Source organism: Rhinatrema bivittatum, chromosome 3, assembly GCF_901001135.1.
Source record: "Rhinatrema bivittatum chromosome 3, aRhiBiv1.1, whole genome shotgun sequence".
NCBI lineage: Eukaryota > Metazoa > Chordata > Amphibia > Gymnophiona > Rhinatrematidae > Rhinatrema > Rhinatrema bivittatum.
In genome coordinates, this window is record NC_042617.1 from 245,143,365 (window position 1) to 245,158,884 (window position 15,520).

The following is a 15,520-nucleotide window of genomic DNA, read 5'->3' on the forward strand; positions in this document are numbered from 1 at the left end:
GAAGTAAGAGCTAAAAGAAAAATCACTTTCCATGTGAGATATTTTAGGTCACAGGAGTGAAGAGGTTCGAATGGTGGTTTCATGAGCCGACCGAGAACCAGATTAAGGTCCCAAGAAGGGGCCGGAGGACGTAAAGGTGGCTTGATATGGAGCAAGCCCTTCAAAAAGCATGTTACGAGGGGTTGTACTGATATAGTGACATCCCCGACACCTTTATGGAAGGCGGCTACCGCACTGACATGCATTCTGATGGAAGAGGTCTTTAGACCCGACTCTGACAAATGCCAGAGATAGTCGAAAAACCTTGGGATTGGACAGGAAAAGGGATCAAGGGATTGTGAAGTGCACCATGATGTGTACCTTTTCCATTTATAGGAATAAGATTTTCTTGTGGAAGGCTTCCGTGAAGCAATGAGGACACGAGAAACCAAATCTGAAAGGTTAAGTGGTTGAAGAATCAACCTTTCAACACCCATGCCATCAGGGACAAGGCCTGAAGATTGGGATGGCGGAGGCATCTGTCGTTTTGAGTGATCAGATGCGGATCCGTTCCCAAGGGAATGCGCCTGTGGATGGAGAGATCCTGGAGTATGGGAAACCACACTTGGCGTGGCCAGTGAGGTGCTATCAGGATCATGGTTCCCTTGTCCTGACGGAGCTTCACGAGCGTCTTCGAGAGAAGAGGCAGTGGAGGGAATGCATAGAGCAGACTGGTTGCCCACGAGAGGGAGAATGCATCTCTGGGCTGAGAGCGCTTGCTCCGAATGAGGGAGCAGTAATTGTCCACTTTGTGGTTCTGAGGGGACGCAAAGAGGTCTATCTGGGGGTATCCCCATTGGCAAAAGATTGAGGTCGCTACCGAGGGGTTGAGAGACCACTTGTGTGGCTGGAAGATGCAACTCATTTTGTCTGCCAAGACATTGTCCACTCCCAGCAAGTAGGTGGCCCTGAGGTACATCGAGTGGGAGAGTGCTTCCGCCCAAATCTGCGCAGCTTCCTGACACAGGAGGAAGGAGCCTGTGCCTCCCTGCTTGTTGATGTACCACATGGCCACCTGGTTGTCCGTCTGAATCAGGATGACGTGATTTGATAGGTGTTCCTGAAAAGCCCTGAGAGCATATTGCATTGCTCGAAGTTCTAGGACGTTTATCTGATGTTTGACTTCCTCTGGAGAACAAGACCCTTGTGTCTGCAGATTGTCCAAGTGAGCTCCCCACCCGAGGTTGGAAGTGTCGGTGGTGAGAATGAGTTGTGGATCTGGCACTTGAAAAGGCAGTCCCTGGAGGAGATTGGTCTGATCTTTCCACCAGGTGAGAGTCAGACGGAGAGAGTTGGTGATGTGGACAATGGTCGACAGAGGCTGAATAGCTTGAATCCATTGTGTCCTCAGAGTCCAATGTATGAGTCTCATGGCCAGACAGGCCATTGGTGTAACATGGACTGAGGACGCCATGTATCCCAGCAGGACGAGGAATTGGTGAGCTGTTGCTGTATGTTGAGACTGCAACTGGTGAGCGAGGGCTACGAGTGTTAGTGCTCATTGTCGAGGTAGAAAGACTTTTGCCTGTAAAGTGTCCAAGTCTGCCCCAATGAACGACAAGTTTTGAGATGGGATTAAATAGGATTTCCCGTAATTGACGAGAAATCCTAGAGAAGTTAGAGTATGTAGGGTCAAATCGAGGGAGGACTGAGCGGCTTGCTGGGTTGGAGCCCTGATTAACCAGTCGTCCAGATAGGGGTAGACGTGGGACACCTTCTTTCCTGAGGAAAGCTGCTACAACTACGAGGCCTTTGGTGAAGACTCGTGGTGCAGATGCTAGGCCGAAGGAAAGCACTCGATATTGATAGTGCTTTGGGCCTACTAAAAACCTGAGGTACTTGCGATGAGTTGGAGTTATCGCAATGTGTGTGTATGCGTCCTGAAGGTCCAGAGAGCAGAGCCAGTCTCCTCTTTGCAGTAGAGGTAGAAGCAAGCCTAAGGTTACCATCTTGAACTTTTCTCTCTGTAGGTACTTGTTGAGAGCACGTAAGTCCAGAATTGGACGAACTCCTCCGGATTTTTTGGGGATCAAAAAGTACCGGGAATAGAACCCTAGGCCATGCTGCGAGAGTGGGACAGGTTCCATTGACTTTAACTGGAGAAGAAGGGAAACCTCCTGCTCCAGAAGGACAGAATGGTCGGATACTCTCCATGCTTGCAGAGGTGGTGAGTCAGGTGGAAGAGCAAGAAAGTTTAGGTGGTAACCCTGAGCAATGATTGCTAGCACCCATTGGTCGGTAGTGATTGATTGCCACATGTGGTGAAAGTGGCACAATCGACCTCCCACTGGTATACTTGGCAGAGGAATCAGGCTGCTGCTCTCCAAGTGAAAGTCAAAAACCTGAAGCAGGCCCCGGCTGGGGAGCTGCTTGCGGCTTTTGCTTTCGGGCCTGGCGAGGCTGAGGTTTTTGGGAAGGTCTCGCAGTTCGGGACCTTGCTGGAGGAGGATAGTACTTCCTTGGACGGAAGAATGACTTCTTCGAGTCCTTCCTAAAGGGCTGTCTTGAGGGGAAGTCAGAAGATATTGATGAAAGCTGTTTAAGGGTTTCATGACGGTCTTTTAATTCAGCCACTATTTGCTGGATCTGTTCGCCTAACAGATTGTCTCCTACACATGGTAGGTCAGATAGCCTGTCCTGTACTTCTGGGCGAAAGTCAGAAGATTTGAGCCAGGCCCATCGTCTTGCTGAAATGGCAGCTGCAGACACTCTAGTGGAGGTGTCGAAGATATCGTAAGCTGTTCTTATCTCATGCTTTCCTGCTCCAAACCCCTTGTTGACAAGGATTTGAAGCTGTTGTTGGAATTGGTCAGGCAGGGTTTCAGAAAAGTCCTGTATCTGCTTGAAAATGACCCTATTGTATTGGGTCATATACAGCTGGTAAGCAGCAATTCTGGAGATGAGCATGGCCCCTTGGAACACTCATCGACCAATATTGGCTAGGAACTTGTGTTCCTTAACAGGAGGGGTAGATGAGTGAGGCTTCGTCCTTTTTGCTTTCTTTTGAGCTGATTCCACCACAATTGAGTGGTGGTCGAGCTGAGATTTTTGAAAGCCAGGGGCTGACTATACTAAATAGGTAGTGTCAGCTTTTCTATGGACTGGGGCAATGGATCTTGGGTTTTCCAAGTTCTTTTTGAGGAGGTCACGAAGAACTTGATGAATGGGAATAGAAGTGATCACTTTAGGGGCATCCAGGAATTGGAGCTCCATCATCTGGTGCCTATCATCCTGCTCCGTCTGAAGCTGAAAAGGGACCAACTCAGACATTTCCTTCACAAAACTAATGAAAGAGAGGTCGTCTGGAGGAGAACGCTTTCTACTTTCAGTAGGAGAGGGAGGTGAAGGTAAGTGATCGGTGTCTGTGGAAGTATCATCACCCCAGGTGTCATAAGGATCAGCAGACTGACCTGTAGGACGAGAAGGGGGTTGGATACCCGAAGGCCCCGGCTGAGGCTCCGAGAAAATCGAAGGAATCGCCGGGGGCACCGAGGACGGCCTGGAAGGCATCGGTGCCGGTATCGAAGGCATCGATGGCACCGATGTGCGTATCACCCCCGATGAATGAATCGGTGGCGAGGGACGAAATGGCATCGATGGCTGAGGCAATACTCCCGAAGGAGGAATGCGGAACGGTGTTTCTCTTCCCGATGAAGCTGTCAACGGGGAGTGCACCGGAGCCATCGGAGACTTGGGAATTATCGGTGGAAGGGCGGTCATGAGCGCCTCCATCCGTGATAGCAGCAGTGCCAGCGCTGCTGTCATCGGGTCAGTGACCGGTTCCACTCTCGGTGCCGGTGCCGGAGGAACCTGGAGCCATTGCATTGCCTTGTCGATGGCCTCCTGGACCAGCCGGTCCAGTTCTTCCCGGAGACCTGGAGCAAGCAGCCCCGGCTCCGTGATGGAAGAGGGAGGCGGAGGCACAGTCGGAGGGACCACCTTTACAGGCAGAATCGCGACTCCCAAACCCCGATCGGGTGAGGGTGGCCTCAATGTCCCGGTTGCAGGAATGGTCGGTGCCATTTCTGGACGGGGCTTCTTCGATGGTGGCTTGGACGGTGGCGAGGTCGATGATTTCGCTCCCTCGACGGTCCGAGACTTACGATGCCGAAGGCGATGTTTCTCCCTACGATCCCCTCAATCTTGAGGGGGAGTAACGGGAGTCGATGGCCATGAAGACGTTGATGGCAGACGGTCACCGGACGGTGGTCAATGCTGGTTTGACTTCGACTGTGCCGGTTCCGATGACATCGATGCGATGGACGGCGTCGGGGTGTGAGCATGGAAGAGGAGTCCTATCTTCTCCATTCTGACTTTGCGACCTTTTGGTGTCATGAGGGCACATTTGGTGCAAGTCAGGACATCATGCTCACGGCCTAAACACATTACACAGACTCCATGAGGGTCTGTGATAGACACGGTATGAGTACAGTCTGGGCACCGACGAAACCCCGATGCCATGGCCAGAGAAAAAAATCGAGCTGCGGTACATAACATAAGAAAATGCCATACTGGGTCAGACCAAGGGTCCATCAAGCCCAGCATCCTGTTTCCAACAGAGGCCAATCCAGGCCATAAGAACCTGGCAAGTACCCAAAAACTAAGTCTATTCCATGTAACCATTGCTAATGGCAGAGGCTATTCTCTAAGTTAACTTAATAGCAGGTAATGGACTTCTCCTCCAAGAACTTATCCAATCCTTTTTTAAACACAGCTATACTAACTGCACGAACCACATTCTCTGGCAACAAATTCCAGAGTTTAATTGTGCGTTGAGTAAAAAAGAACTTTCTCCGATTAGTTTTAAATGTGCCCCATGCTAACTTCATGGAGTGTCCCCTAGTCTTTCTACTATCCGAAGGAGTAAATAACCGATTCACATCTACCCGTTCTAGACCTCTCATGATTTTAAACACCTCTATCATATCCCCCCTCAGTCGTCTCTTCTCCAAGCTGAAAAGTCCTAACCTCTTTAGTCTTTCCTCATAGGGGAGTTGTTCCATTCCCCTTATCATTTTGGTAGCCCTTCTCTGTACCTTCTCCATCGCAATTATATCTTTTTTGAGATGCGGCGACCAGAATTGTACACAGTATTCAAGGTGCGGTCTTCACCATGGAGCGATACAGAGGCATTATGACATTTTCCGTTTTATTCATCATTCCTTTTCTAATAATTCCCAACATTCTGTTTGCTTTTTTGACTGCCGCAGCACACTGAACCGACGATTTCAATGTGTTATCCACTATGACACCTAGATCTCTTTCTTGGGTTGTAGCACCTAATATGGAACCCAACATCGTGTAATTATAGCATGGGTTATTTTTCCCTATATGCATCACCTTGCACTTATCCACATTAAATTTCATCTGCCATTTGGATGCCCAATTTTCCAGTCTCACAAGGTCTTCCTGCAATTTATCACAATCTGCTTGTGATTTAACTACTCTGAACAATTTTGTGTCATCTGCAAATTTGATTATCTCACTCGTCGTATTTCTTTCCAGATCATTTATAAATATATTGAACAGTAAGGGTCCCAATACAGATGCCTGAGGCACTCCACTGTCCACTCCCTTCCACTGAGAAAATTGCCCATTTAATCCTACTCTCTGTTTCCTGTCTTTTAGCCAGTTTGCAATCCACGAAAGGACATCGCCACCTATCCCATGACTTTTTACTTTTCCTAGAAGCCTCTCATGAGGAACTTTGTCAAACGCCTTCTGAAAATCCAAGTATACTATATCTACCGGTTCACCTTTATCCACATGTTTATTAACTCCTTCAAAAAAGTGAAGCAGATTTGTGAGGCAAGACTTGCCCTGGGTAAAGCCATGCTGACTTTGTTCCATTAAACCATGTCTTTCTATATGTTCTGTGATTTTGATGTTTAGAACACTTTCCACTATTTTTCCTGGCACTGAAGTCAGGCTAACCGGTCTGTAGTTTCCCGGATCGCCCCTGGAGCCCTTTTTAAATACCAGTAGGCCGCGAGGGCCAAATTCGACGGTAATCGACGAAAAACGGTGAAAAACTTACCGGAGTACCGCGGCCTGAGAAAGGTTAGAGGAGGGACCTCTGTGGGGCAATTTAAGTTTTATTAACTCCGTGAGGAAAATTCCTGTCAGGAATCTCTTCAGAGCTCCTAAACCGCGAGGCTACTGCTGCGCGGAAAAAAGAAGACTGAAGGGGGACCCCTGCTGGCTGCAGGGTTAGTGCCATGCTGGGCATGCCCAGTAGGGTCCAGTCAAAGTTCTGGAAACTTTGACAGACGTTTTCCGTGATTGGGCTCCATCCTGTGATGTCACCCATATGTGAGGACTACCATCCTGCTTGTCCTGTGAGAATGAGCAGTAACAGCTGGAGTGTAAGAATAAGAAATGGGAGCTGGGTGAATGAGACGTGAAAGAGGACTGGGGGTATAGGTGAGTTGAACAGGGGGGTGGATGACTGCATGAGCAATGAAAATTGGGGTTGAGTGAGAACAAGCCATGGGAAGGGGAGAAAAGAAAAAGAGTGAGTACTGTGATCAAGAGGAAGAGAGAGAAAGTGACAAAGTACTGATCTGATATTCTGATTGCCTTTGTAACTTTTGATCCAAATTAGAATGAGATCAGGAACAAGCAGGCCCACTGATCACATTAAAGATACGTAATAAAGGGTAAGCAGAACAAACTGATATATATATATTTTTTTATTACCATATACTGTATTTTAATTATCTGATGTAAAGTGAGTGTAACTAGCAATTACTGCTCTTCCTTTTTATTAAAGAAAAAAAACCCTCAAGTCACAAGGTATTAATGTTTGAGTCACTGAAATATATATATATATATATATATATATACCAAAAAAACACCCCTACATTAAAAAATGTGGGAGACAACTAGCACTTTTGTGAGTTCAATAAAATATTTCAAAATGAAGTATTACTTAAAAAGAATCATTCCTTTATTGAAAACTTGATTACCTATCAAAATTACATATAGTGAATTTTCAACATATCACAAAATACATGTACATTGAAATTTGCATGGAGTCCACTAAAGTATGTCCCTCAATTCTCTCCTACTTCTTCCCTAAACCTTACCCTAATCGGACCTTGTACATCCTGATCCCATTGATGTTAATTTAGGTCTTTGTTGGTGGATACACCTCTTATATCAAAAACCTTGTGTATGTTTCTTAGATGGTAATGCTATATACATTCAATAAATATGATTCCTTGGTGTATTCCATTCAACCAGTTCTATTGTTCATACATGGAATACACCAAGGATACATATTTATTGAATGTATATAGGATTACCATCTAAGAAACATACACAAGGTTTTTGATATAAGAGGTGTATCCACCAACAAAGACCTAAATTAACATCAATGGGATCAGGATATACAAGGTCCGATTAGGGTAAGGTTTAGGGAAGAAGTAGGAGAGAATTGAGGGACATACTTTAGTGGACTCCATGCAAATTTCAATGTACATGTATTTTGTGATGTGTTGAAAATTCACTATATGTAATTTTGATAGGTAATCAAGTTTTCAATAAAGGAATGATTCTTTTTAAGTAATACTTCATTTTGAAATATTTTATTGAACTCACAAAAGTGCTAGTTGTCTCCCACATTTTTTAATGTAGGGGTTTTTTTTGGTATATATGCTAGTTATAGCACTGGTAGAGACGATACTGCCAACAATTTTTTGATTGCTATAGATATATATATATTTTTTTTTTAACGAGTCTCAAAGCAAAAAAATTGAAACTATGCTCAAGCTCATTCTGGATTTAGTACACCACAGGGAAGCTTTATCTATGGTACATAACTATCAACAATGCTTTAAGCTCTACTTTAAGAAACTATAAATGCCATGCTGGGTCATAAAAGGTACATCAAGCTTAGCATCCTGTCCCCAACAGAGGCCAGCCTGGGTCACATATACCTGGCAGATCCCAAAAAGTGGATCTAATTCTTGTTCTCATTCCCAGTGATCGCAATAACTTTCTCTGGTCTACCTGGCTAATAATGGTTTGCAGATATTTCCTCCAGGAACTTGTCCAAACCTTTTAAACCCAGCTATGCTAGTCACCTTGATCACATCCTCTAGCAACAAATTCCACAGCTTGATTGTACATTAAGTGAAAAATAATTTTCTATTATTTGTTTTACATCTGTAGGTTGCTAATTTCATGGCGGGTCCCCTTATTTTAGTATTATTTGAAAGATTAAATAACTGTCCTTTATTTAACTGCTCTACCACACTCATGATTTTAGAACCTTCTATCAAATTTCAGCAGTCTCTTTTCCAAGCTGGTGCCCTAGCTTGCATAGCCTCTCAGAGAAGAAATGTTCCTTCTCCTTTATCATTTTTGTTGCCCCTCTCTGCACCTTTTCTACTTCTACTATGTCGTTTTTATATGGGGTGACCAGAACTGCACACAAGGATCTGTCTCACAATGGCTCAATACAGAGGAAATAAGATATTTATTTATATTAAATAAGATATTTATTTATATTAAATAAGATATTTAGCCCTGTTATCTGTACCCTCTTGTTTGATGTAATTTCCAACTTTGGTTCTATGTAAACCGACGTGATATGTACTAGTACAGGAACATCGGTATATAAAAGCCTTAAATAAATAAATAATCCCTTGTGTGTCATAGGAAAATGTGGGAGGGAGGTTCTGGAAGCCAAATTTAGGCTCTTAGGTAGAAAGATTAAATCCAGAACCTCCAGGGTAGCATTCTCTGAAATGCTCCCTGTTCCACGCGCAGGTCACCAGAGGCAGGCAGAGCTCCGGAGTCTCAATGCGTGGATGAGACGATGGTGCAAGGAAGAGGGATTCAGTTTTGTTAGGAACTGGGGAACCTTTTGGGGAAGGGGGAGTCTCTTCCGAAGGGATGGGCTCCACCTTAACCAGGGTGGAACCAGACTGCTGGCGCTAACCTTTAAAAAGGAGATAGAGCAGCTTTTAAACTAGAACAAAGGGGAAAGCCGACAGTCGCTCAGCAGCGCATGGTTCGGAGATAGGTATCTTTAAAGGATACTAATGATGCATTAGAATTAGGGCATCCCGACAGTGAGGTTCCAATAATTAGAAAAGTAGTCCAAGTGCCTGTAACTAAAAACTCACAAAATTTAGGGCACAAAATTTAGGCATCCCAAGGCTATGTGTCGCAAAACTAAGCACACTGTCACCGCACCTAACTAGAGTGCACAACCAATGTGTGCCAGATTGTGTGCACAGGCAGCACGCCCAAACTGGGCACACAACTCGGACGCATAGTCAGACACACTTACTTGCACCGATGGTGCTGCAGAGGGCAGCCTTATGCGCAGAAAAAAAGCACGCCAAATCACCACCGTGGTCTACCACGCAGTGCACAGAAAAGAAAGCCTAACAGTGGGGTCTAGTCCACCTGGGCTGCTCAACCCACGAGTCTACCCAAGTCCCTTAACTTCCCATGGAAGTGGGAACGAACGGTGGAATGGCGCGCCGAGCACTGTGACCGGAGGAAGGCCTACAACAACCCTTCTACTCTGCTTTTCTCTTTTTTAAAACCTTACCTGAACTCAACCTTTCCCGGCTGAGTACAGAGACGGTCTCCGGCTGTGGAGGGAAAGGGCATATGCCGTCACCGCCGTGCTCGGCTTCCTGCACCAGCTGCCTTTCAGCTGTTTTAATCAGCTATGTCCACGCCGGCTGAGAAAACCAGCTACTGGACCAAGGCACTCACCTGAGGGACCATGGAATTCACCTCAGAAATTCTCAACTTGGGGAGGGACCATTTGGTATCACCGGAGGAGAGAGGGGCAAATCAAATGTCTTATTAATTCTCCTCTAAAATTTGAAGCAATCCCCAGTAGGGAATGCATGTCTACCATCTGCCAGAGACGGAGAATACTGGCAGGTTGATGTCACTCCAAGAGTATATATAGTGCTCTGTCTCCATCTGCTCGTAGAGGTACATAACCCACTGGGGTCCTGAATCCATCTCTGAGTGCTAGGAAGCAGTGCTTTACCTGTGGAAATGGATTTTTAAAATATTGCCCATCCTCTATGCACATATGAAAATGAGATGTTCCATGCTGGATCAGACCGAGGTTTCCAACACTGACCAATCTGGATATTTAGGAATTACTTATTGAAACCCTGGGAATAAGTCCATAAACAATTATTAGCCAGATGGACTCAGGGAAACCAGCCACTTATCTCTGGGACAGAGCAACAAGGAATGGAACTACTGTTTGGAATCTGCCGGGTACTTCACGATAAAAGTATGCACATTAGGCCTCTATGCAAGTACTTTTACCTGCAGTGTGTCTTTCACAGAGGTTTGTACTTATATACACACTTTTGAATTTTCAAAAGTATGCATACATTTTATTCAAATACAAATTATCTGTACAAATTAGCAGGTATAGATGTGTGCAGGTTGTTTTTCTGGGATAAATTTCAAAGGGAAAGTATTTTTTGAAAACTACGGTAAAGTCGCTGTTAAAAAGTACCAGCAGCCTTTGCACTAATGCGGACAGTTTTAAAATTGCCCCCTGAAATTGACAACATTGTATAAGAACATAAGAAAATGCCATGCTGGGTCAGACCAAGGGTCCATCAAGCCCAGCATCCTGTTTCCAACAGAGTCCAAACCAGGCCACAAGAACCTGGCAAGTACCCAAACTCCAAGAAGATCCCATGCTACTGATGCAATTAATAACAGTGGCTATTCTCTAAATAAACTTGATATATAGCAGTTTTCATTTATTTATTTTATTTATTTATCGAGTTTATATACCGTCGTTCGGTTTCGCCATCACAAAGGTTTACAAAGTTTCAATGTTTAACAGAGTGATCAAAAATTCATGCGCTTGTTAACATAGTTATCTTAGTCATAATAAACATTGTTTGGTTGTAAATTGAACAGGTTAAATTACGGCTTTGGATTGGTTTGGCATGTTTATATGTGTCGCTAGGGAGGGAAGTTGTGGCATAGAGTCATAGGGTGTTTTGGTAGGCTTTACTATTTGTAACTTAAGCACGCGGCATGCCATGCTCTTTCTTTGTGAGGGAGGTCCGGGGAGGTGGCTGTACTCAGAGCTAGTCTGAGTGTCTCAAATCTGTATTCAATTGCTAGCTACTTTGATAGAATTTTCCATTGAAAAAGATATTTGTTCGATTTTGCTGCTAATGGATTTCTCCTTCAAGAACTTATCCAAACCTTTTTTGAACTCATCTATACTAACTGCACTAACCACATCCTCTGGCAACAAATTCCAGAGTGCGATGAGTGAAAAAGAATTTTCTCCGATTAGTCTTAAATGTGCTACTTGCTAACTTCGTGGAATGCCCCCTAGTCCTTCTATTATCCGAAAGTGTAAATAACCGCTTCCCATCTACTTGTTCAACACCTCTCATGATCTTAAAGACATCTATCATATCCCCCCTCAGCAGTCTCTTCTCCAAGCTGAACAGGCCTAACCTCTTCATAGGGGAGCTGTTTCATCCCCTTTATCATTTTGGTTGCCCTTCTCAGTACCTTCTCCATTGCAACTATATCTTTTTTGAGATGCAGCGACCAGAATTGTACATTCATTCATTCGATTTATTTCCACTCTTCTGAATCCCCCAAAAAGTACAATAAGTTAAAAACAAACAAACAAAAAACCCCAAGTTAGATTCCACTAACCACAATAAATAAAATCATCATTATTACACAGCCCAGATATACTAATATCATGAGACTTAAAGAACCAGAGCCATGTTTTTAGGCTTCTTCTGAAAAAGAGTAAGATTAGTATCAGGAAAAGCCCCCGAGTAGCTGTATAAACAAATCCTTTGACTTTCTATTTACTGTCTGATACATTTTCAGAATTGCTACTAAAAATTCTGCCTTGCATCCCAGTAAATTACCTGTAATGGAGCTGGAAAACAGCTTAGTGTGTGTGAAGCCCAGTTGTGTGGTGTAAAATTCATAATCGTCTGGAGTATTTCCTTACACCATGTTCCCTGTATTGATTCAGAGCCTGTGAAAAAGTCTGACAGGCAAATAAGTTTAGCTAAACATTCATATTTAGGAAAAGCAGCAATGTAATCACAATATTATCTGAGGATCTAATTTTACAAGTAAAAAAACCCAAAAAGACTACTGTAAGATTTTGAATGTTTAGACTAGTCAAGAGCAGATTTAACTAGTTCTAGTATAAAATTATTATGGTAGTCTGACTCTGTAGGACTGCAGAGGAAATAACTGCTAACCTGCAGCCATTGATTTAATTTCCCATATCTACAACTCATTCGCATGACAATGAGCAAATCTTTAATTTTTTCTGTGCTCTAGCTTAGGTTATAAACTCTTTAGGGAAAGGATACTAGCTTTGTCTAAATCTACCAGGAAATTGTGGACAGTGCCAGAGGTTTTATTTAGATTAGCATTTCACAGGTTGTCTCTGCAATATCTGTCTGTGCTACAATTACTCTGATTCTTCACAGCTGGGGAAATAAGGGAGCAATTTTCAAAGAGATTTCCACATGTAAACGGGTGTCTACCCATGGGAAAAACATCTTTGAAAATCGCCCCCTTCATGGGGAAAAAGGATAGGACTAGGACAGGTTCTCTTAAATACTCTGGAAATTTAATTTTGAAATCCTTGATCGCAGTTTACCTTTTGAACTTTGTACCAACAAAATATGTGGTGTACAGAATCCCTATGGCATTAGCCACTGCAGCATTGACTTGTAGGGTTCATGTAAGTTTGAAAATTATCCTCCCTATTTTCCTGTCTACTCACTTGCAGGGCAGACAGAGTCCGAAGCTCAATCCACTACAAGCAGTATAAAGATTAATCCCCAAAAACTGAAACGTGAAATGAGAAGTAAAGCAAACCTGGTTTTCTCTAACAGGTATTCTTAATAGACAGCAGGACAAATCAGTCACAAAGCGCTCTCAGAATTCAGAAAACCAAGAAGCTTTTTCTGAGCATGTGTAAGGGTTCCCAAGCAGCCACTGCCCCTGTATGAACCTCCTCAGTCTTCAGCCTGGGAGTCTTCAGCCTGAGGAGATTCGTACAGCATCACCCTAGGTCTGAACAGAGACAATGGCTTCATGACACAGTACAGATATCTCTGAATTTAACTGTTCTCAGGATCATCTTGTCTTTTCACATTTACCTCAGTTTTCAACAGGCTGAACTATAATCTTTCCACACTTTGCCCTGCCTTATTCAGTGCATCCCTGCCCCCCTGCCCCACACCCATCATCATATATACTTTGCCCACCTCTTCATGCACCTAATGAATTGGACTCTGTCCTTGAAATTCATGCCTCAATAAATCGGTTAGCCTATAAGGTGCAAATTGCCTATTATCATTTTTGCTACACCAGATATACATGGCTATCCTCTGAAGATCCTCAGTCTTTATGGCAAGTTAACCCTCAGCTTTGCAGGGGAGAAGGGTGGGAGTGTGTGGCTGGACAGTAATCAGTCACACAAAAGGGGACTCCCAGGCTGAAGACTGTATCTAAGGATCTATTATGTTTTTATATCATCAGTGGAACATGCAACCCATACTGATAGAGACTGGCAGGAAAGTTGAAGGAATTAGTTAAATAAGCTTTTGAAACTGCTTGGATAAAACTGCTATACTGTCGTGAAGCATTTACTAGATAATAAAGAGCAATGACGGAGTAATAGAAGATCAGGTGGCAGCTTTGCAGATTTATTCCATGGAAGATGGGCTAAGAAGCTGCAGGAGCCCTTACATGATAGGCTGGGCTTTTTTCTTAATTTGTTGTCCTGAAGGATCTCAAACTGAAGGAAGATGATTTAGGCTTTTTATTAATCCAGCAACTGTAGTCTTCTGAGAAATAGGAATGCCTCCTGAATTCTGATGGTATTCTCCAATAGCACCAAGGTAAACTCTGACTGAATTAGCTTCCCTCGATGCTCGGCTTGGTCCTTCCCCAATGCCAAGGCCGACGAGCCAGACATCCTTGACCTGGAGGAGATAGATGATGGCCAGTCTCTGGCGTCCCTCTCGGCTAATGACCTCAACAAGACCACCAGCTCTGCCAATGTCGATGGCTCGGTGTTCATCGATGCGGCTCCAAGGTCCCTCGATGCTGATGCCTCTGATGCAGATGGATCAGTTTTCTCCATCCCAAAGAAGCACTCCATCTTGTTGAGCTGGAACTTATGTCCCTTCAGGGTTATCCTGGCGCACTTGCTACAATCCTGGACATGTCTATCATGCTCGGGGTTGCAGTAATAGATGTGTCCTCTGCAGCATGACAGATCTGTCCTCTGCCTCAAGGGAGTCTATGATAGAGACATGGTCCTCGTACACCTGGGGCATCGCTAAAAACCCAAAATGAACATGATGTTGCAAAACAAAAGAAATGTGAAATTGAATTCTAAGGCGGTGGCAGTCAAAGACTGGCAGGCACTGAGCGCACTGCTGCCCTAGGGAATCGCTAATAAAAATAAACTTACCAATAAATATCGAAAAACCTATCTAGGACACTAACAGGAGAGCCAGGGGGACCCTGCGTAGACTGTGCAAGGAAGCAAAAATATTTAAGTGAAAAAATACGCTTTAAGAAAAGCAGGTGAAGTGAGGCTCTTACCCAAGCACGAGATGACAGGCTGCGCGGAAAAGAAGAGACTGAAGGGGACCCAGCGTGGACACAATGTATAAAGCATGCTTGAGCATTCTCAATGCTAGAAATTTTGACATAGGTTTTCCATGCCGGGCTCCATCTGATGATGTCACCTATGTGTGAGGAATGCCATCCTGCTGGTCCTCGGGGAATAGTAGATTGATTTTCATATTTTCTGGCCCATGGAATCCAAAATAGGAGATTAACTGAGATGGAGGATGTAGAGAATTAAGCATGCTACTAAAGTAATTTTTGACAAAGTCAAGCTACATTTTCCTTACACAAAACCCTATATACTAGGATGAGAAATTCCCTTAGAAGAGCTATCCTGTTCTAGAACTAAAACTGACAATTTGTTTCAATTCCAAATGGTTGATGCCGATGTATCTCAACATCAAAAAAGTGTCGACAAGGATATGTTTTCTTTACTTGTCGATAGTGCCATTGAGACTTTTGTGCTGAGGAGTATAGTCTTCTCAGATCTGTGCACTGAGTCATCAGCAGTGCGGACAGGACCTATCTTGGCCAAAGTTTCTGTCTCTCTTGGGGAAATGATGCCTGCACTGAGACTTCCCTGAGTCAAGGCACTTAGCATGAGAGGACTTTGACCATTTTGTTTTAAGCACTGGTCCCTCAGCTGGTGATTTTCTAGTGGCTAGTTTGAGGAGATCTAGTTTTCTAGTTTGAGGAGATCTAAAACATTATTTTAGTGTAAAACTTCTGAATTTTATGGCCTTGAGAGATTAGAGTATAAGCAGTGCAATTGTCAAAATAATGAAGGCACCAATCAAGGAGATTCACTATAGACAACTTGTAGGAACAT

General features: G+C 43.9%; 1 protein-coding gene across 2 annotated transcripts in view; it reads right to left on the reverse strand.

The window, feature by feature from the left end:
• Nucleotides 1–15,520, reverse strand: part of MED23 (mediator complex subunit 23) — a 330,631-nt gene that overhangs the window by 126,781 nt on the left and 188,330 nt on the right. For both annotated transcript variants that reach the window (XM_029594395.1, XM_029594394.1), the window contains one exon: nucleotides 11,952–12,076. In XM_029594395.1, coding sequence (XP_029450255.1) covers nucleotides 11,952–12,076 — 125 coding nt within the window. The remainder of the gene's footprint in view (nucleotides 1–11,951; nucleotides 12,077–15,520) is intronic.